The following is a 22919-nucleotide window of genomic DNA, read 5'->3' as shown; positions in this document are numbered from 1 at the left end:
AGGGCTGTGCAGTCAGGATTAAGGGAACACATCAGACTTGTCCAGAGAAATGACACTGATCCTTCCTCTGCTCTGTCTTGCATGTATGAGCTGTCTGCTCCTATGGCTAGAGACAGCTAATCATCTCAGATTACATCCTCAAGTTCAGACAGTGACAGTGGTAAAGTAGATGCTAATTAATAGAATGGAAATTGTATATAAAATTCATGAAAGGAGAATGCTGGAAGGATGTTACTGACAGAAGACATTCTTCAGACTTGTTTTTATGATGTTTCAGTAAGTTTCTCTGAGAACAAGAGTGAAGAGACAGAGAAGAGACAAGGCATTCAGAAAAGATGTCAGGAGCTAAATCCCTGAGCAGGGCCACATCTTTAAACCAATTTTAGTCAAACAAAGGGTTACAATAGAGTACAAGGCAGTGATTTAGTCTGCCTTCTCTGTGACTAAGTCTGTGTTTCAAACCTTATGTAACGAAAGCTCCAGCTCATTTAGTCATAGATTTTCTATAGTAGCCATCTGAAAGTGTAAGGAAAGGAACAGATTTATCTGCAAAAGACAGGCAAGGATGAGGAAATCAAGATAATAGTGGGGTATATTCCAGCACACACCAACTGCCTGTGCCACAAAAAGAAATGCCTATACTTCAGCACTGACACTTGCTTAACATTTTCAGAATTCAAAACATTTCTGCATTTCACTAACAGTACAGATTTCAGATATAACTAGCAGAAGTGGAAACATTGAGTGGCAAGATTAGAACCAAGAGCTTTTTGCTGTTCAGTAGCAAAAAAACAATTATATAATTGGTGACAGAAGAGGTTGTATTGATGTGCAACCCCTGCTTATGAAAACAGAGCTTCTCTGCTCCCAGATTAGGAGATCCTACAAGTAAAAGAATGGTGAAGTTTAAAATAGATATTATCAAATGGGGCTTCTGGAAACAGCAGGTATCCTTTACCCGTAATTGTCCACCTGCATAGATTTCAAGTCAGGCTATCAATTTCCAGGCTGCAGTGAGCTGTAGAGGCTTGTCTTACTAAAAGAGGGAAAAACTGTCATTGCCCCAGGACCCTGATGTGCTTTTTCAATAAAGGAGGCCACATCTAATTTGTCAAGGCAGCTGCTCAGGGTTCAGGGCACTAGAGCTATTGTGTGATGGACCAGATCCCCAGCTGCGTTCATCCACTGTCACCCAGTGAGGACTGCTCTGTGGAGGAGCACAGACTGCCTGGTGCTCTTGTTTGACCTTTGTAGCACTGACATATTTATCAAGGGCTGGGAATTCACTGTAGGGTATGCTTGCTCCACAGAGCCACTCCTCTATCTAGAAATAGCAAAGCATAATTGGTGGACAGGATGTTGAGTAATACCCAGTTTCATTTGCTTGACGTTTATATTGATTATAAGATGTTGTGCCATATAAGGATGCTGAATTGGGAGGATAGTCTAGCCCTTTAAACAAGACATTTCTGAAACTGCTTTGAAATTCCAAGGGATTTAATAGCAGAAATTCTAGTAGCTGAAAGACATTTAAAGCACCTTTTAGCTTTGTTAATGCCAGTGTACAATTGACATTAAAATGTCAATATGCTGTTAAAGATATTTGAATAATTCATTTTTCTTATATGGGATGTGCCTTGTTTGAATGAATGTATTAATTAATAGTTCAAATGTCATTCAGTGTGTTCCCTGATATATAGTTCAGATACAATGACCTAAACATTGGCAGTTCTGGTTCAGAGCACTGTTAATATTGTCTGTAAACTGTCAACTGTCTAATAAAATGCCCTGAAAAAAAAACACCTACATTTTTCTCATATTCATTAACTTTTAGTTAATGGTTATCAACATCTCTTTAATTATGTAGGAAAGATCCCAAATATTTTTTCCATTTTTCTTAGTTTTCTTTGACTGTAGAAAAGGCACACAATTCTTTGTGTCAGCATGGGCTGGTGCTTACTGATCAACAGCATGTACTTAATTAAAAAAATAAAAAACCTGGAGAGGGCATAGTTTAGGTTTTGCAACCTCGGTTTTATTGACCATTAAATACAGATAACAGATGTCATTGTGTTTGGAAAGCAGCTGTTCCTCTGAATTTCCTTCATTCAGTCAGGTGCTTAGGCAGGTGCTCCTTCAAACTCTTTCATAGTCATTTAGTGAGGCACTGTAGTCTCTGCTACCCAGTTAACATTGCTACTACTTTTGCTAGACTTTAATCATGTATTCTAAGACTGTGCCCGTGGCTGAGAGAGAGGATAGGGAAAAGATATGTTGTTATTCTTGTGTTAAAAAATGTGTCTTAAGGGTATTTTCTTGAGAAATTTTGAAGACAGTGCAAATTTACCATTGTATCAAAAATGTGCATCCTAATCTCTCTGTGAGGGAGAAGGAGTTTTGTTGGCAAAGCTGTAAGTATTTTTAAAATCTCAGTCCCTCATGCCCAGAAGAGAGTTGTCAACACTTGGGCAACTAAATACACAAACAACTCAGTGTACATTAAGCATTGGTGCTCTTAAGCCGCCTGCTGATTGTCTGATAGCTCTCCCTGCCCCAGTAGAGCAGAATAAGTCAGGGTCCCTGCTCAAGTAGGATTTTAACAGCTCCATTGGCATTAGAAGGCCTCAGGGCAGTTTATAGAGTACTTGCTCAGGGAGCATTAAGAAGCATTTGTGGTACAGCTATACAGTACAGAAAGCATTTGGAAATGGCTAACAGCATATTCATCACCAACTTTGTGTTGGCCAGGATATTAAACTGTTGTTCTTCTACCAGCAAGCAATTTCTTATCTTCTATGAAATAAAATCTCAGCTGAAGGGGCAGCTTGATAACATTGTCACAACTGGGCATAAACTAGACAGTTCTTTCACATGCCCATCAAGGATGTTTTAATTGGAAAATAGCACCAGCTGCATGCTGTCAATAATATGCCATCTTGTTCATGTTCCATCCCATCTTACCCACAATTGTGATAGAAAATAAAAGAGCAGCTGTTGTATATATAAAAGGAGGTTATGGGGAAAGCAGGCACATTTTTGAGGCCCTACAAAGCTACGGCTATCCATTATCATGTCCTTGTAGAAAGAAACAAAGGGGTATTTTTGGAGAGCCTGAAAGATCTGTAGTTGCTGAATACAAACAGTACAGCACATACAGGGAATTTAGGCATGCACAGAAACACCTGACCAAAGCCTTCATTAAAATAATTCCAAAAGTCTTTTTAGAAGCATGTATGTTCTAGATGTTTTCTTGTTCTTTATATCAGTACATTCTTATTCTTAAATAAATACGAGTTCCTGTTTGCAAGCAAGCAGGGTGAGTGCGACAGAAGCCACAGTGTTGGGTGGACACTGAGTACCACCAGTTTTTAGGGATTCTCACAGAAGTGGTCTTTACCAAGAGGTGCAGAAAAGGCCATCGGTAGCAACTTTGAGCCCTAGAGAAATTTAATTCTGCTACCAGCTCATAGGTCCCATCAAACATTCAGCAATTCTCCACGTGCAGTCATTGCTGAATGAGTCCCAGTCAGAGCCACTCAAAGGAAGGCATAGTGCAGGAATTCCCTCTGTCCCTTCTTCTGCCTGCTGTCCACACTGAACCTCCTGCATTCACCACAGCCCATGCAGAGGTTCATGCAATCATGGCTCATAACAAAGAGCATAAAGAGCACTGCTCTTTTTTTGCAGATAGCATTTGGCTTTATCTCTACGAAACAGGAGTCTCTCATCAGTGTCTTTAAAGAAGTCTTACAGCTTTGCAGCACTTTTTAGGGTTTTTGTCTAAATATGACCAGCAACAGGTGATGTCCTGAAGCCAGTAAGACAAATTAATTTTGTGTACACAGGGGGTTTTTTCATATCTCAGTGTGCAGTTCACACTCAATGAACTAAATTACTAGTATCAAATCAGCAGATACTTTCATATACCCAGCATCAAGACCTGGAAAGACAATACAGCTTATCTTTACTTGCTCATGGCAAGACAACTTGATAACATCAGCAGTGCTTCCCTGAAAGGATTGATCTCACCTACACTGTGTAATATGTCACTGAGTAAAAAGAGATTGTGATAAAAATTGATAGGGTTCCAATGCTAGGAAAATAAATTAGGCTTTAACCTCTTATGTGGAAGTTTATGTATCTGGAGATCAGTAAACAAGTCTTGAGAACTAGTCTATAAATGTGAGAAAGTAAGTCAAAGTTCCTTGCTGCAGGAGCTACCTTCACATTGACTGTAAGCTCCTTGGTTTTCCTGCAGCACTGGAAAATCCCAGGTTAAAGTAAGAGCATGAGCAGGAACTGGATAAGTGACTACAGTAAATCCAGAGAAGTGAAATTTGACCCAGTAGCAGAACTGATTGCAAGGCTGGGGGAATTGTTATTTGCAGCAACTGCTGTTTGTGAGATGCTTGCTAAAGCAGACAGGTATGTCTGCCTGGGCTGCTGCTGGACAATCAAGAGAGTATCTGTTATGGGGTTTGAATGTATTTTGGAGAGGACCCTTTTTTTGTCCGCACTACTCTGGTTTTATTACTGCTGGACTCAAAACAGCTTTACTGGAGCTGGGGCAGGTACCTCCTTGTCAATATATGTCCTCTGAGATGAAGCTACAGGTTTACCTCATCCAAGGAAGCAGACTGGCCATAGTAATTACTAAGCATGTTAAAAATGTACACAAGAAACATCAATGAGGTTATGACAATAAAGTATAAATGTACACACAGTGTCTGCAAGGTAGGGAGGCACTAAAAAGAATTAGGTTTTTAAAAACCAGAGAACTATAAATAAGACAGAAAAATGCATGAAAGAAGTTATCACTGGAGATAGAAAATTAACTAAGTGAGACCATAGCAGCATCTGGGCACAAAGTCCATAAGGGAAATTATGTCTTTTACCTCAGGATACGGCTGGAGTAACTATGTTTGCTTTACTGGACATACTATGGGTGTGAATTAATGTAACAGAAAAGAAAGGTTTCTCATATTTATACTTGAAGAGCAGTAAGATACCAAAGAAGAACTAGCAGTAAAATTAGTCTTGCTGACTGTTACAGCCTGTGTTTCAAACTCATGACAACTGCACAGTCACTTACTCTATTCAAAGGCAGATGAGGCAATAGTACTGCAATACAAACGGAAATAGTAAACCTAGTATCAGACATGTATAATCTTTTTTTTTTTTCCTAATCTTTCTGGAAGAAGCAGTCAGTGTCCCTGGCAGGGGCATGCTTTAGTTTTTAAGTCCAGGCCTTTTGACTACACCTGCTGTGTTCATGAGTGTAGGAGAAATGAAGAACTAATCCAGAGTGTTTGCTTTCTGCCATGCAATATACAGTGATGGCATTTTAATGACAGAAGAGGTTTCATCCTTCCTCTGTGTGAAGGCAGAGCTAACAAGGGGTCCAGCCACGTTCCTAGCATGCACCAGCAGCCCAGCTGTGGGCAGAAGGACTGTTCTTAAGAAATACAGTCTATGTGCGTGAATAAACACTGTTGGCTTGGTCACATAGTTGTTCAACAATTTAGTTATAATTTCCAGGAGCCTCAGGGAATAGGAAATATAGGGTACTGTCTTACTATGTCTTTGAATGTTTAATAGATGACTCCTTTGTTAGTTCAGCTGTGATGTGTTCAGTTGCACTACCAGCTCAAAATTACGTTTTTGTGTACTTAAAGAAGATCAAAGCTGATGAAGAAACAATTTTTGCTTTTAGATTACATGTGGTGTTTGAAATTTAACCCAAATTCTACCATGAGGCTGCTTTGAGCTCCAGCCTCCTAAGCAGAGCTGCTTATGTTGACATTCTGCAAACTTCACTTTTTCCTGTTGTGCAGAAAGGCCATAGTTCAAAACAGGCTGTATAAAAGGAGAGGAAAAGCCATAGAATTTCTCAGTGACAGCTTCTTTTTCCTTGACACTATTCATAAAACTTCTTCCAGAAAGGCACTGGGCTGCTCAGAATACATAATGACCACATCAGGAAAAGAAAAAAAGATGGAAAAAAAAAGAAACACCCAGCACTTGTTCTGTGCCATCAGAGGAGCACCACACAGTGAAATGGGAACTGTGAAGATGAGAGATTAACTTTGCAGGTTCTCTGGAGCCCTGAAATCATGAATATTCAGTCAAACATATGTAAATCTATTTGAACCCAGCTGTGAAAGATCCCCTGAAGTAAGCTAATAAAGAGCAGCTGTATATGTTTAAGCTTATCCCAGGCATTCTAGAAAGGTCCCAGAATTGCACTGAGCTTTTTTTTGCATTATTAGAGGAAATGCTGCAGACTTTAAAGGAAATTTGTATTTTAAGATGCGAAGCAGCATAAAGTTTGTGTCTGCCGAGACAAGCTACAAAAGAATTCATTTTCCTTGACATTTGGATTTTATACATCTTTTTTAACTACTTTTATAGTTTTTAACTACTGTGAGTGCCTGTTTTATGTTTTTTTTTCAAAGCGACCTGATGTATTCCCCATCATGCAGAGGCATCTAAAATTATTATCACCCACTGGGAAAGGGTGAGAGGTGAAGGAAAAGTACTGAACCAGGAAAGTTCAGAATGATCTGCCACTGCATACCACCTGCCAGTGGGAGAAAGGTTGTCAAATGCTCTCTAGTGCAAGAGCTGGCCCTGAGCTTAGCCTCTAGGACAAACAAAATTCGGGTGGCTTCAAGACTGTAATGATTTTCATTATATTATATATGCAGGAGGTTGTGTCAAACAAACCTTTTCCCATACCTGCAAAAAGCTTTAAGAGCTTGCTACTCCAGTCTTTTTCAGGTCCTGTCTCCCCTTCACTACACTGGGGGTGGAAATTTTCTCAGCATGGTTCAGGTTTTGTGATTTCCCTCTATAATAATCCCTTGTTTCAAAATTCACAAGTGTGAATTCACAAGTCCCATGGTGTGAGTTTTGTATGGCCACTGTAGTGTGCCAAGAAATTGGATTGCGGGCTCACTATCAAACTAAAACCAGATAATCAAAATCCATTCTTAAAATATTGCTTCAAGAGTCACATGTTATAACACATGGATGTGTTGATTTCCCCTCCATTTGTAAGTTACAACTATCTTTTTCCTATAGAGAGTCATGTCGGCAGTCATTCATGGAAAGTGGAGAGGAATTACATAATGATGAACCAGCTGAAAGGAGAAATTAAACCAATGTTAAAGATCAGTTGATAAACCTCTCCTGGAGGGTTTGTATCTGAAATGGGTCTGACAGAGGGCCAGAAAACCCTAACAGAGACCACTAGAGCTGATCAGATTGCTTAGGTAGTTTTCAAGGCTGTGTTGCAGGTTACTTCAGTCATATTATTTATTGATTTTGTTTTCATAGTTCTGAAGCATGATTTCTTCTCATACCTCCAATGTTCCCCAGGCTTCTTGTAACTGAAGGCTGTTTCTTTAACAAATTTATTCTCATTCATTTCCAACATCATGCACCCACTTTTTCTTTGCTGGATACCTTAGACTACTAGCTCAGGCAACTGACTTTGAGTGCCCTAGGGTAGAGTATGAGAGAAGATGGATTGCTTTTCTCAACACAGTCATGCAAAACTTAAAGAGCTGCAGATCTTTACTAGTCAGCTGTACAGCTTTACTGAGAGGCAAGGCAGGGGAAATCATTTTCCAGCAGCTTTAACTATGAATATTTGGGCTGGGTTTTTTTCTAGCTAGTGACACCAGGAGTCCAGAAAAATGGGCACTGGGTAGTATTGCACTGAGTCAGCACAGTGAGTCCTGGCAGCTGGAAAAAAAAAATGAAGAAAAAGCTTTCTTCCTGTTCTCAACAAAGCAATTCCATTAAAGTGACAAACACCTGAAGTCATTGAGATAATAAGGTGGTTTGTTTATATTAAATCTTTAAATTATTCCTTCAGAAAAACGTGAGATAACCTCTCAGAATTGCATAGACTTTGGTCATTCCTCTGTTTTTCTGTCTGAAATCTCAGAGTTCAGTCTAAATTTGGGGATTTTTTTGTTGTTGTTGTTGTTTGGTTGATTTCTAGAGTTGTTTTTTTTGTTGTTGGGTTTTTTTAGTTGTTGTTGTTGTTTGTTTGTTTGTTTTTAATTATTATAGCTAGTTTAAAAAGGGGGAAGAAAGCTTGTTAATACCTGCAGGGATTTTCCAGTCTGAAATAGTCTTTCTGCAGCATGAGACTATGTGTAAACACCTTTCTAACACCTGGAGACATGTCTTGAAAACCTATTCAGTGGTATTTTTAAAAGAGATTCTGAAGCCATAAAAACCTCCATTCATAATGAATTTTTTTACCAGTGTTTATTGCAAGCCTAAGGTGAGAGAGATGTACATCCTGCAGAGAAGCTTGAGCTGAAGAATGAAGTTAACTTCTGAGTTTTCCCCTTAAATAACAATAGTAAAGGAATCATTGTGCCTTTCTGGAACAATGATGTGTGCAGTGGAAAGTCTCAAGTGATTTTGTAGCTGTTGGAGATGGATGTGGCCTTTTTCCCATTTAGCTAGAGAGGTGACATTTAACACAGCAATGACACTCACACCTTAACTGCTCTTAATGTGTCGTCTGGAAATAATTATTATCTTATTTCCTGGTGTTTATTCCCTCATTTCCCTTCCAAAACATCATTCTTCATTTCCCATTTCAGTGTTTCAAGTTTCATGTGTGTCACCATTTTGGATTATTACTTTACCAACTGTTGCAGGCAGCTTTGGAAAGACAGACAATGACAGCTCCCTGTAGATCTGATCACAGAGTGATCGTGGCGCACATGGCATGTGGTCTTCTCATTGCCCAGGGCACACCTTTGCCAGCCATAAATCATTTCTATGTCTCCACACTGCAGCAAACTGCAGTGCTCAGGCTGAAGAGTGCTGTTCTTCCAGACAGGTAGCTGTTATTCACACATGGGAACTTGCAGTGGCAGAGCGGATATTGCTGTCGGTCCTGTGAGTTATCCTTACCAGTTTCAGCCTGGTTGTGGAAGAGGGCAGCATCCAAACTCTTGTATCACCAAAAACAGCTTCACATCAAGATATTCAAACTGGGCAGTAATTTGCTGTTTGTTTTCATTCATCAACCAGCTTTGAGGGGTACAAGCTGGAATTCTAGTTTGTACTCACTGCAAAGCATACACCAGAACTTAGACTGAAAGGAATGTGACTGTGGGGCTTTTATTGATGTCTTGCCATTCATGTCAGACACGGATCACAGGTGAGACAAGGAAATTTAGGCTTCACCATGAGATGTTTCTTTTTATGCTGTATGTGCTAAAAGGATACCAAGCTTCTGCTAGGCCTCTGGAGTCAAGATCTCCTTTCTGCAGATGCCTGTTAATGCTGTTCTCCTGAGACAGACACCTTACTTCAGATCCCTTTCCAGGGAGACCTTTGATCAGCACTTTTCAACTGCAGCTTTTTAGCAGGTTTTATCTCGCTTTCATTCTGAGAAGATAAGTCAAAGGCTTTAGGGAAGTCAAGGGCTATCATACTTACTCCTTCCCCACAAAAAGTAAGTCATTTATCCTGCCAAGCAAGGAAGTTTGTCTGCAAAATGTAATTTACTACTTTGCTTACTAATTTGTTTACTAATTTGCTTTGCTTTCTTTATTTTTTTCCTTTCCAATTACTTTATTCTTTGTGTACTCATAAATTTGATTGTTTTATTACTTGTTCTTGTGTCACCTCCATTTGAAAGATTGCTCTGGCCTGTCTGTGTTTTATTGGCAATTCTCAAAGGCATGTAATATACTTGTTGTTTTTCAGAACTCTTTATGCTTGTACTTCCTCCAGTGTTGTCCAATGTCTAAAAATTGGTTTGGCCAGCTCCTTGGGGTCAAAATCTCTAGAACAATTTAAAAATGTCTATTATCTAAGTAGGTTTACCTCTTTTCTCTATCATGGTCAACACTTACTCCCTAACTTTGTAACATTTCTGATTGCAGATCAGAGTGGGGATTTTTGTTGAAAATAGCAGGCAGAGGAGTAAACAGTTCAGTCTCCATGTCTTCCCTTATCTATTCTCTTTTAATGAAGTTTTTTGTGTTGATATGCATTATTCTTATTCAGTTATGCTTATGCCATATATTCCTTGGAATGATGAATTTAATCACTTTGTGATTATTTCATTTTAATTACATTTCTGCCCTTGGAATTTCTTTTCTATTAGAATTAGAAGGAGCAAAGCATCTCCACTCCATAATAGCTTCATCGGCATTTTCTCACAGTAATCTTTTCAGCAGTCTGTACATCTTGCTTTTAAACTCCTTATTTTGTTTGGTTTTTTTTGTTTTGTTTTTTGCATATGTACTGTCCAAAAGCCTGAATACTTTTGTTAATTGGTGAAGTTTCCTGCTTATGATAATCTGGCATACAGGAGATCTATATCTTTGCATAACCTCTGATCTTTTCTGTATTCTTTTTACCCAGAGACATTCCACAAGTCTGCTTTTCCCATTTTCCAAACTTTAGCAATAGTATATGTATTGCTAACATAAAATGAATACCTCCTTGCTCATTCCCCATCTACCTTTAGCTAGATCAATGGTCCACACATGGGATTTACACATGTCCTAGCTCATTTCAGAGTTGAGTCGCTTTGAAGGTCTGTAAACATTTTTCTAAATGTCTTCTTAATCAACCAGCCCAAACTGTATGCCTTACCTAGAAACTCTGGTGGAAGAAGGAATTAATTATGCATAGCAGAATAACACACTACCATATCAGGTCTTCTCTCTCATTAGATGAGTAAGAAGTAGTAATTTTGCATGTTCCAGACTGTTACAGAGCAGGATATACTGACTGAGAAAGTGAATGGAAATGTTAGGAGATGCAGACAAAAGGACATGGGATGAAATTACAGAAAGTTAATGGAGGCGGAAGGATCAGGTTGTCCAGAAAAGGGAAAATATCAGGTGACTAGACTGGCTATTTTAGTAGCCAGAAACAATATTGCATCACATGTAGGAAGACCCTAAACTTGCAAGCCCAGCTGTGATTTTTAAGGGAGAGAGCTTGACTTAAGAGTCCAGGTAGGTCAGTAAATGTCAGCATGTTTGTGGCATTAGTGACACAACATCTAAGATCTGATCCTTGGAGATGCAAATATTTGATGTCATCTATTTCTTGGTAACATTTCCAGGTTTACTTTTATTTTTACCACCACACATCTGTGGAGTACAATGTTAATACAGATAATTCTGTCAAAACTGTCCCCTTCAAAAGAATAGTTTGTTGATATCCAAAGTGACAAGTCTCAATGCACTAGAGAAAATAGTATTTTGAAATACATTTTAAAAGTATTTAATATAGAGTAAAAATTTTATTATTAAATGAGATATATATAATATTGGAATACTTATATCAGACATGTTTTACTGGTTCTATGCAGCCAGCAGAGTCAGTTTTCCAGTGCATGACATCAGATAATAAATAGCTGTAAGATTTTTGAATAGCAGGTATTTCCTAAAAGCTAGGAGTCCGAATACTTTACTTGTCTTTCAAAAATAACAACCCTACATTTTTCTGATGATTTTCTCCATTCATTTTAACTCCTTGAACAGTGAGTGCCAGTGAAGGGACTTGCCATGTGGACTGTTTTGTTCTTTAAGAACTGCAGGATAATGAAAGCACACAGAATGCAGTCCATAAGGTAACATGAACAGTTTGCCTCAAACTTGACATGGTTGGGATCACACACTTCCTTACTCATCCCACACTGTGCAGGCAGTTACTGCTGATGTTAAGGTTTGACATGTTGATGTACAACAACTACAATTAGCCTATATCATATTAAATTCCAGATCACCTCCACCCACCCTGTGGTCATGACAGTAGGATGTTGAGCATTTCTCCTACTTCTTAATTACTTAGTTTTATCTGTTCCATGGGCATTGATGCAGGGTCAAATCTTGCCCATTTTATTTTATTTACATTTAAGTTAGTGGGATTGTTTGCATGACTAATGACACATGAAAGCAATCCCTGATAAAAAATAAACTATATAATTAAACTGACTTTCCAAAGAAGATCTGCCTGCCTAGAGCAAAGCCACTTACCTTAAATGTCCTTTAGTGTAGGAAACATAATAAACATCAGGAAGGTCTGAGTTCAAAAGGAAATAGCTGGAATCAGGATGTTTTAAGACAGTCATCAATTTCTGCATATCAAACACCTGCAGTGTAAACATCATTTACAGCTACCCTCTTCATGAACACAAAGGGTCATGCAGTCTGGACTGTGTAGTAATTTTATAATGTGAGTGCTAATGTTTTGATATCTACTGGTAACCTAAAGCTGAAGCTTTTACATTTCTTTTTTATACAGTGATGCAGGTTTGTGCTTGAGGCTATCACTTGCAGAGTAGGACTTAGCCAAATCAGAAGGCTGAGAGTGCAGAACTTGAAGTTTCCCTCAGCCAGTAGGGAATTTCAGGCATGGACATGAGTTTTAGGGTACTCTCCTTGCATCCTATCACCAGATACCTGAGAGAGGTAACAGCACTTTCCCCTCCCAACCATGAGGAACTTTTAGATAGCAATGAGTTCTCCTCTAACCTGAACAAACCAAGTATTGTAAGCCACTCCTGAGCACTGATGCCTGTAGTCTTTTCACCATTTTTGTTGTACTCCTCTAGACACATTCCAATATTTTTATATGGTTGGCCCTTTTTTCCACCAGGGCACATGGTTGAGTCATATTGTGCTTACCATCAACCAAAAATGCCATTTCCTTTCTCACAGGGCTGCCCTCCAGCCCCTTCCTCCCAGTCTGTACATAAAAGAGTACTAGAATGTTGATATCACAGAACAATTTAGGTTGGAAAAGACCAATGAGATCACCAAGTTCAACCTTTAACCTAGCAGCATGGTGATCTCTTCTAAACCATGTCCCCACATGTCACATTAACATGCTTTTTGCATATTTTCAGGGAAAACAATTCCACCACTTCCACAGACAACTTGTTTCAATGACAGACAATCATTTCAGTGAAGAATATTAAGTTAGTAAGATATGGCTTTCCTGTCATGAACCCATGCTGGCTTTGATGGTAGGAGCTTACATCTTTATGTGGGCATTGAGTAGGGATTTTGAGTTTTTTCCATGCAAAACACGTTGCATAAGTGCTTAAAGGGACATGCCTGAGAAGTTTGTGCATAGAAATCCATTAAATTAGACTTTTTAAGGTGAACTTGTTCTTAACTTCATGACCATTCTTCCCATCTATTTAAGACTCTGTATCTGATTCTCTGGTTAATCACTGCAAACAGTTTTACAAGTGCAAATAAATTTGGCCACAAAATGCTGCAGAGTCTAGCATGTAAACATCAGCAGGTGAAGGATCACAGGAGACCAACACCTTTGCAGTGAAATATAGTTCCTGCTGACTGTGCTGTAATCACTGGACCGTGCTTCTACATACAGCAATTTTGTACATGGATTTAAAGTACAGAACTAGGTTTTTCTGCTTCTTGTTAAGTGCTGATGACTAAGAGTAGAAGAATCTGCCTCTGAAGAAGCTTCTGAGCTTTAAAAGTGGGTTCTCTTAGAAACACTTAATTTGAAGATTGTTTCTAATTATATATTGTTTTTTAAGTTTAACTTTCCTGCCCTTACATTTCACCATTAGGACATTTATATGAATGCTGGATCCTATTTCCTTAAGTGATCATCTGCTCTTGCTATTTATTCTCCCTGTGAAATTGTAATCCTTTGTATTGTCACAACACAATCATTTCTGTGGCATCCAGCTGTGATGTCACATGCAGGTGCTTATGATTTCAAGAGCTGTTAAATATAAAGTTCTTCTCTTGTATGCAAATATCCCTTGTCCACCTAAATGCTGCAATTAACATAGGACAGAAAAATGGGAACAATACTATATCTAGCCAGAATACTTATCAAAGGTTTCTGTGAGATAGTGGCAACTTGTTAGTATTCTTTTAACAAAATTTGCTGAGGAGCATTTTGGTTCTAATTCTGAATTGTAATTACCTTCTGTGCCAAAACCTTGAAAATACCTTATTTTAGAAGTTGATTAATAGAGTGAAAGTTTTGTATCTTCATAAAGCCTCAGGAGAGCCTTGGAGTTGTATTTTCTGCCTTGCTGTCTCTCCTGTAATAAGGATAACCATTACATTTCCTTTGAGCATGTGGAACTTCTAATCCCATGGCACTCAGGCCCTTCCTGGAAGAAGAGGTGGGAGAGATGTTCCTTCAGTTCCTTGTCAAACTGTGGCTGCTCTTTGTAAACCGTAAGACAAAACCAGAAATGGAAAAAAAAACAAACCCAAATAACAGCCTAATTGCTTGTGTTTCATTAGTGCTTCTGGCTTGGTGCCCATATCAGGAAAAAAAAGAAATAAAAAAACCCAACTTTCTTTGGAAATTCAGGGTATTCATTAATGCTGCATTAGGGCCTTCAGATGGAGTATGTGCACTGTGCCAAAGGTGCCTCCCCAGACAGTGGATTCTTGGATGGCCAAGTAGGATTTGACAGGGACCTCTGACCACAGGACGAGGCACGAGGTCAGGTCTTTTAGAACAGAAAACATAGGCTTCAGCACAGAGGTCAACCTATTCATGTGTTCAGTAAAGAGAGAGCTTTAAAAATTAAAATAGCAAGGACAGTCATCTAGCAGGCTCAATAAATTTTGACACTGTGCTCTATATTTCATAGTTACTCAAGCATCCTTCTGAAGCTCAGGCATGTGACACTGACTTATAAAACACATGACAAAGATAACAGAATGAATAGCGGAGAAAGAAGTCTTAAACAATGTGGGATAGCTTCTCTGGTATTCACCAGGAGTCTGTCTCCTCTCCTTTTAAAGGCTTTTGAATGTGAATTACTTGCCATCTTAGAAATAAGGTGGTATTAGCCTAGGAGAGATCAGAAAGAGGAATGTGAGGAATGAGCAGTATGTCAGAGGAGGAGAGCTAATTGATCTGGTGAAGTCAGTGTGAATTGCCCAGGGCCAAGATTTCAAAACAATTGTACTTGTCCTGCAAGTAAGTTCCCTTTCCTCTACCAGACTTTGTAGTCTTCAGCTCCAGATCTGAAAGCTGAAGGCTGCACATGGATGATGTAGCTGGCAGGTAGAGTATGTCTCCAAATCTGAGCAAGCTGATAAACAAAATCACCATGCAAAACACAAAGCAACTTCTCAGGGGCTTGCCTTTGAATCAAGAAGTTAATGATAAGTAGCCTCACCCACCTCCCCTCTGCTCCTTTGTCCTTAGTTTGTTTAATCTCTCTGTGCTGTCTATTGCAGGAGTGATTCGTGAGAGTTACCTGAAAGGTCATGATCAGCTGGTGCCAGTCACCCTGTTGGCCATTGCTGTTATTCTTGCTTTTGTCATGGGGGCTGTTTTCTCGGGAATCATAGTGTACTGCATCTGTGACCACCGCCGCAGAGACATGGCTGTTGTGCAGAGGAAGGAGAAGGAGCTGACACACTCTCGCCGCGGCTCCATGAGCAGTGTTTCCAAGCTCAGTGGCCTCTTTGGGGATGCTCAGTCCAAGGAGCCGAAGCCTGAAGCTATCCTCACGCCTCTGATGCGCAATGGCAAGATGGCTACCCCAGGCAGCACTGCCAAGATGCTAATCAAAGCTGACCAGCACCATCTGGACCTGGCTGCCCTGCCAACCCCTGAGTCCACCCCAACCTTGCAACAGAAGAGAAAGCCCAGCCGAGGCAGTAGGGAATGGGAGAGAAACCAGAACCTCATCAATGCCTGCACAAAAGATATTCCCTCAATGGCCTCACCAGTGATCCCAACTGACCTGCCGCTCAGGGCTTCTCCCAGCCACATCCCCAGTGTTGTGGTCCTGCCCATAGCCCAGCAAGGCTACCAGCATGAGTATGTTGACCAGCCAAAAGTGAGCGATGGGGCTCAGATATCTGTGGAGGACCAGAATGCCACCCTTGAGTACAAAACTATCAAGGACCACCTCAATAGCAAAAGCCCCAGCCACGGAGTTAACCTGGTGGAAAATCTCGACAGTATGCCGCCAAAAGTGCCCCAGCGGGAGGCGTCCCTGGGGCCCCCAGGTGCCTCACTGTCACAGAGCGGGCTGAGCAAGCGACTGGAGATGCACTCCTCTGCTTACAACATGGATTACAAGAGAAGCTACCCCACAAACTCACTCACAAGAAGTCATCAGGCATCAACTCTCAAAAGAAACAACACTAACTCCTCCAACTCGTCCCACCTGTCCCGCAACCAGAGCTTCAGCCGGGGTGACAACCCACCGCCAGCCCCACAGCGGGTGGACTCCATACAGGTCCACGCTGCTCAGGCACAGGCTGTGACTGTATCCCGGCAGCCAAGTCTCACTGCCTACAACTCATTGACCAGGTCAGGCTTGAAACGCACACCCTCGCTAAAGCCAGACGTACCTCCCAAACCTTCCTTTGCTCCGCTTTCCACGTCCGTGAAGCCCAACGATACATGTACATAATTGGAGGGGGAGGGGGAGCGGAGAAGGATGGCATTTAAGCAGAAGTTGCCCTTGAAAGCCAGTGTTCTGCAGCTGTTATCACTCGCTCCTCTGAGAAGATGGTTGTTGCAAGCTGAAGATGTGTTGGATTTCTGCTCTCTGGGAAAAGTGGAATATTTTTTTAAATCCGAGCCATATGACCCATGGTTGAAGTTTTGCAATTGCAGGATTCACCCCCACAACCTGCCAGTTCTTTGCTCAAAAGACTAACCCTCCATCAAAAACATTGAGCCAAAAGCACACAGGTGGAAATGACTGTGACATTTCACCCCCTGCCCCTGACTGCACAGTGCATTCCTGAACTGGGAAAGAATGCTCTGAAAAGCAAAACAAATGTAAAAAACACACAAATGTAAAAAAAAAAAAAAAAAAAAAAAAAGAGAAAGAAAAAAATCAATTGACAATGCTAACTCTGACTTAACAATGGCAGAAGTTTACCACTAGCAGGTACTGTGAAATGATGCCCCTCAGTGTTACAGCCATTTGGTCACAGCAGTTAAATGCCGGCTTGAGCAGACTATGTCATAGATTTCTGCTACCCTTCTCTTTTAATGAATAACATGTGACTGTTAACACAAGTAACTCCTCTTATTTATTATTCAACTTTTGTTTTTCCTAAGGAACTGACCTTCATTATCATCCCGTGAGCAGCTTTTCAGAGAAGTACCTTGAAAGTTGTACCTATTTAACGTGAAACCCATTAACTGGAGTAATTACCTTTTATTTTTTGAATAAATTCACTGAGTTAGATAAGTTGGAGATGGATTTCTGAACTTTGTGCCTGGACTGCCTGGTTAGCTGAAAAAAAAGGGGATATCTATTTAAGTCTCTCAGCTAATTAGCTGGCTGGGCCTCTGACCTAAGACAGCAACAAATACCACAAGTTCATAACTTCTAAAGCAGCTGCAAGAGAAATTAAAAGCTGCACATCTGTGCACCATTGCTATCAACATGGCTTTGTCAGTAGCTAATACTTTCTGTGAAGGCACCGGCTTGTGATGTGCCATCTCATTTCACCTTGCATGTGAGACGGCAAACAAAATCCTCAAACAGTGTGAACTAGCTAATAGGCCGGCTGTTACCATGCATAAATTATGGTCTTATCACACGGGTTTTTCGTGGGAAAATATCTGTGAATAGCCTGTTTTCTTCCACATGTAAATTTGTGCCTTACACCCTCAGTTGTGTATATTTGTGAGCTGTAGTATGTAAAAACCTTTTTCTTTTTCCCCTTTGAGTAATGCAAAATATTTATTGATCCTTCCTCCTCCAAGCCCCTTCAAAAACTGGAGTAAAGACATTGAAAGAAGAATGTGGTGGTTATTTTCATGACCCCGCATCCCTAAAGAAATTACGCTAGCACCATACCCTCCAAATTTGACTTTCTAGCTGTGCCAAGTCCTCTCTCAAAACCACCTGCAGGTGGTGATGCTCCCAAGGCACCCTGCTGGGGGTTCTGCCTTCCCCCACCTCCCGCTCCCCCTTTACAGCATGTCAACGTGGAGATCGTCCTCAGTGGCAGCAGGAAAATGACTAACACCCTTGTCCATGGAGCTGGTACATCCCCTGGCTGGGGACAGCACTGGTGAGAGGGGCCAAGCCCTGCAGAAAGCCCGGCCGCACATCCTGCAGCATGCAGGACACATGGAGCTAGGACAGGCAGGCAGGCTCCTGCTGTAGCTACCTGCTGCTCCAGAAGGATGCTGCATATACTTCTTTGGGGAAAAACATGGGTTTTTTTTTTTCCTTTGTTTCTTTTGTGTGACTGTGCATGTAGCTAGTGTGGGAGTGTGCGCGCGCACAGGTGTGTGCGTGTGTGCGTGCGCAGGTGTGTAAGTTCCTTTCCAGTCTTTCAGTTTATGCAAAAACGTAGCTGTGTTTTTAATCTGTTACAATAACTGTGTCAACATACTGTAGAAAAATGATGGGGATCGCTTCTAAGCTTTTTATATATATATATATATATATATATATCTACTGAACAGTATGTTTGAGTAAGGTGGTTGTTTCTGTTTCAATTTGTTTTTTTTTAAATTTTATACTTCCATTTGTTTTTCAGGGTTTTGGTTTTGTTTCCAATTTGAATGATTGAAAAGACAGATTTTTAAGTCTACTAGCTTATAGATGGTATATATAAGGTCTGGATGGTCTACACCAAAGTGTGTAACAAGGGTGCTTGCATGTTCTTTCATTTCATCATGGCTTCTTTTATGCAACAGTTTTGTTCACCCCTAGTGAACTATGCAGACTGGAGTAGATAGATCTGTATCCAAAGCAATGTTGTTGTTTTAATAAAAACAAACTGAAAACCCTTTGAAAACAGTAGGTAGCGAGGTAATTTTTTTTAAAGAACCAACTCAACACCTTTTTACCGAGCTCCAACCCCTGAAGCAGGGTTCCCTTGATACTATCCCTCAAAACATTCTCCCAAAACATAGAGATGGATAATCATGGCAACATCCTGTGCAGAGATCTGCCTTCACAATGTACACCACAGTTACCAGGCTGACCTTGAAATGTTCATTTTGTATTCAGTGGATCTTCTGTTTTCATCTTTTCCCAACCCCAGTTCCTTTCCACCCTGTTTCTAGGGGCTCATGAACCTGTGTGCCTTTGCTTTCCACCCTTGCTATACACTGGTAGATGCAACAAATTCAGACTCTCATTTGTTGTAAAGTTGTAAAATATTGTGATGTCACCAGTTTCCCTTCATTTCCACATCCCCATAACATACAATTCACAACTTAATGTCGGTTGTAAAAGAAAAAAAAGGCAGGAAAGGAAAAGAAAAAGGAGGAGAGATGGGAAGTAAAAGCTTGTGATTACATATGGTAATAAAACCAGACTGTTCTACCTTGTTTCTTGTTTCCTGGTTCTCTTGTTTCTAGACAACTTATCCTTTTCCTTTAAAAAACAAATAAATGCAGTGCTGATCCTTTAGATCAGGTTACAGTGAGGAAGAAATTTTTTTACTTTTTGCTTCTTACAGAAGACAGACCTTAGTTCAAGGTGCTGGTAAATAATTAAAAATTAAATCACACATTTGCTCTCCCTTTATTCATATTTTGCATTTTGCTTTTATAAGCTTGTTCATCATCAAATATTTATGACAGACTTAATAGTTTAAAAGAGCAAGACTGGGATTTATGAGGTCCATGAGGTCCACCAAAATAGATCATCATACAGATGTGACTTCATCTCCAGATTTTACATATTAATAACACAGTGCCCTGTATTTTCTTTTAGCAGGCATAAATCTGTTGTGCTTCAGAGGCCTGATTCAGAGGATGTTGTCTGACACTTATTCTGCAAGAAAATAGTAATGAAAAGATAATAACAAAGAGTGTAAAAGTAATGACTTCCTAGTCCCGAGAGTCATTAAAACATTACCCAAGTTTTACACCTTGATTTTGTGTAAATGGGATCACTTATGCTTAGCCATTAACTATGGTACAAAAAAACACTGGTTATGTCCATTACTAGGCTTAGTGGACTTGTTTCGTGAGAGGAGTAAGCATTGTGAAATGTGACCCCATATATACAAGGGATCTAATCCAGTAATTTACTCTTACACAGATCATATTTGGGCTTTTCTGCCCTGCCAGTACACTCTCTTCAGGACCTATTGCCTTTGTGATATGTGCCACATATGTGACACACAAATGCAGAGCATTGCAGACATCGTTTTTTAGTGTCTTGCCCACATACTTGCCTGTTTTTTTTCCCAGTGCTTGTCCTTTCAAGCTGGGCACACTGGCATGCAGATGTGTGTGGTGTGTACACAGGGAGGGTGTCTGCCAGGACTGGGACATGCTCCAAGCAATGCTGAGGGACTCTCCAGCCTGGGGACTGAGGACACTGCACTGTTACACAGTGCTCCACTCTGCTGCATTTGACCTGCATGCTCCCTGAGCTGCAGCAAATGGGAAAGCAAAAGCTCTCCAGGTGCTTAGGGACCTGTGTTGTTTTCAGTCCTGCAGCCAATCCTTTGTGAAATTCCTTTGTCTATAGTTGTTTGAAATGCTTTGTATAAGCAGCACCTACAGAGCTATTCAAAGAGTAATATACCTATATTTTAAAATTAATATAAATGTTCCTTCATAAGCAAAGACAAGCCTGGAGAGGAGGGCCCTAAATAATGCCCAGAAGTGGTGCTAGATGTCTCATTTTGCACAGCTCCTCCATCTCTTGCCAGTGAAAGGAAAGTCCATTTAAAACATAGACACGAAGGAGGGAGGGCAAGAAAGTGTCCTGATGCACAAGCTATCTGGGGTCTGTGACTGCTGTGCTCATCTGCCCAAAACCTGCTGCCAAAGGGAAGCAGGTACTTAGCCTCTTAAAGCACTATTCCCTTGCAATAATTCCCCAAAGGTGTACTTCAGGATGGCATGTGCAGATCCTCTGGCAGAGCTCTGCCTTGCCTTCTGCTGGGCAGGAAGGATCAGGAGAGGAACTGAAGGAAGCACATTGCCCTCGTGGGGTTTTGACCAGCCAAGCAGAGGGCAGGCACCCACATTCCTGCATTCCAGCATTCCCTGCCAAGGAATGGTGTCTCCACTGAGAACACACAGCGCTCCAGCCAGAAGAGGCAGTGACTCCGTGGTGGCTTTTGACAGGAGGACACTACTGAGCTACTCACTGTCTGTTTGAATCATGGGATCTGTCCCCTACAGCAGCTGTGGGTGCCACACTGCAGAAGCTCCCTGGGGCTGAACAGGAAAGAACAAACAAGAAAGCCAAGAGAAAGCAAGGATACTTTGAGCACTTTGCTCAAGTTTGTGTCATCCACCATATTAATGGTACTCATGTTGACCTCATTTACCATGTCATTGAGGATGCATGGAAGTTCCCTTCCAGTCAGCATTAATTTGCATACATATTTTTACACAAAATTGAACCTATCTGAAAGACTCAAAATAATAGGTCTCTGTAAGTAAATCCTGGTCCCCTGCCCAGTTCTTCCCTTCTCCAAGACATATATTTCAAACTACACAGGAGCGTTGTTTCAAAGATAGCTGCAAGTCCTGCCCTACTGTAGCTTCTACATCAGGGAATATTTTGCACCTGAAAGGTCCCCATGTGAAAAAAGATGAGGCAATCAGGTCAAGTATATGCAGTTCAGTGCACTTTGCTGCCAGCAGGATGGTCATACACATGGCTGGTTTGCATGGAAAGGATTGCCAGATTAAAGTAATGCATCAGCACCAACAGTAACACATGGTCCAGATGATGGGCAGACTGATTTCAGGGATGCAATTCTGATAATTCTTCTGCCACAGACTTAGCCTAATGTTCTCTTCCTGGATTAGGCGTGGATTTTTGCTCCCTAAATCTTGTTTATTAAGCTTGTTTATAAAGCTTGTTTATAAAGCTTGTTTAAAACAACGTGGAGGGCCTCATGTGGTAGTCTTATCCACCCACTGCACTGAGGCAGGATAAAGCAAATCTAACCCATTCTTGATGACTGATTGACTTACCCTTTCCTCTTAAACATATTTTATTCTGAGCAGTGGAAGTCACCCAAGGGATCAATATCAAGCATTTCAGAGTGTCTAAAGAAAATAGTAAGCACAGAAAGTGAGTTGGACTGTCTTAGTTAAGGCCAGTTTTCCATTTATCCAATTAAAGTTAATTTCCCAGAAGTATGGCACCTGCTCCAATGAACAAGTGTTAAAGAGACACATTATGTGTATAATATTCACATGCTTCTTGCTGATGTATGTTTCTGCTAATGAGCCTCTAAGTAGCTTTTCTATTACTTTTTTTCCTTTTTAAAAAATGGAAATACTTTTCAAAATAAGTTCTAAGTCCATCTCCACATGCCTTATGCAGAACAATGATGTGTTAGACATCTTTGTATGAATAGAAACAGGTAAATAGTCATATATCCCCTGACTGTAATTTAAACAGTGTAAGTCAGTAGGGAAAGGCTATAATTTGAGTCAGAGTAAGTGAGGTGAAAATTGCTAGGTGGCAGTACCATCTGCATCTTGTTTTAATTAGCCAAGTTTATTGCCAGAATATAAAACTTTCTGCTATTCAAGTCCCTGTCTTATTTCAGCCATCACTCCAAAGTCATTGCCACATATCTGGGTAAGCACAATTACTGATCAACAAAGGAGAATTATCCTCCCTACTGATCTCGCTAACAGTAACCGTGTCCAGGAGTAGGAACAAAAATACGACTAACCAAGATCATTGTCACATCTGCTTAGTGTTTCATGACAAACTCTGTTAAGGCTAACAGAACCACTGTTAATTCAATTAGATCACTGTTTTCCTTTGCTGGCCATGATGCATTTGGAAGACCAGCAACTGTATGCAGAGGGTGGCGGGCAATCCGCTGCAAGGAATAATAGCATCATAAATAATATATTAAGACGAAGACAAATCTAGCATGCTGCAGTCAGAGCACATCAGCCTTACATATGAATCCTGC

General features: G+C 40.5%; 1 protein-coding gene across 1 annotated transcript in view; it reads left to right on the top strand.

The window, feature by feature from the left end:
• SEMA6A (semaphorin 6A) overlaps positions 1-16441 on the top strand; it is a 55275-nt gene extending 38834 nt beyond the window's left edge. The window contains exon 17 of the mRNA XM_062513877.1: positions 15252-16441. Within this exon, the coding sequence (XP_062369861.1) occupies positions 15252-16441 (1190 nt within the window). The remainder of the gene's footprint in view (positions 1-15251) is intronic.
• The last annotated feature ends 6478 nt before the right edge of the window (positions 16442-22919 follow it).

Source organism: Cinclus cinclus, chromosome Z (genome assembly GCF_963662255.1).
Source record: "Cinclus cinclus chromosome Z, bCinCin1.1, whole genome shotgun sequence".
Taxonomy (NCBI): domain Eukaryota; kingdom Metazoa; phylum Chordata; class Aves; order Passeriformes; family Cinclidae; genus Cinclus; species Cinclus cinclus.
This window is presented reverse-complemented; position numbering and strand designations above follow the sequence as displayed.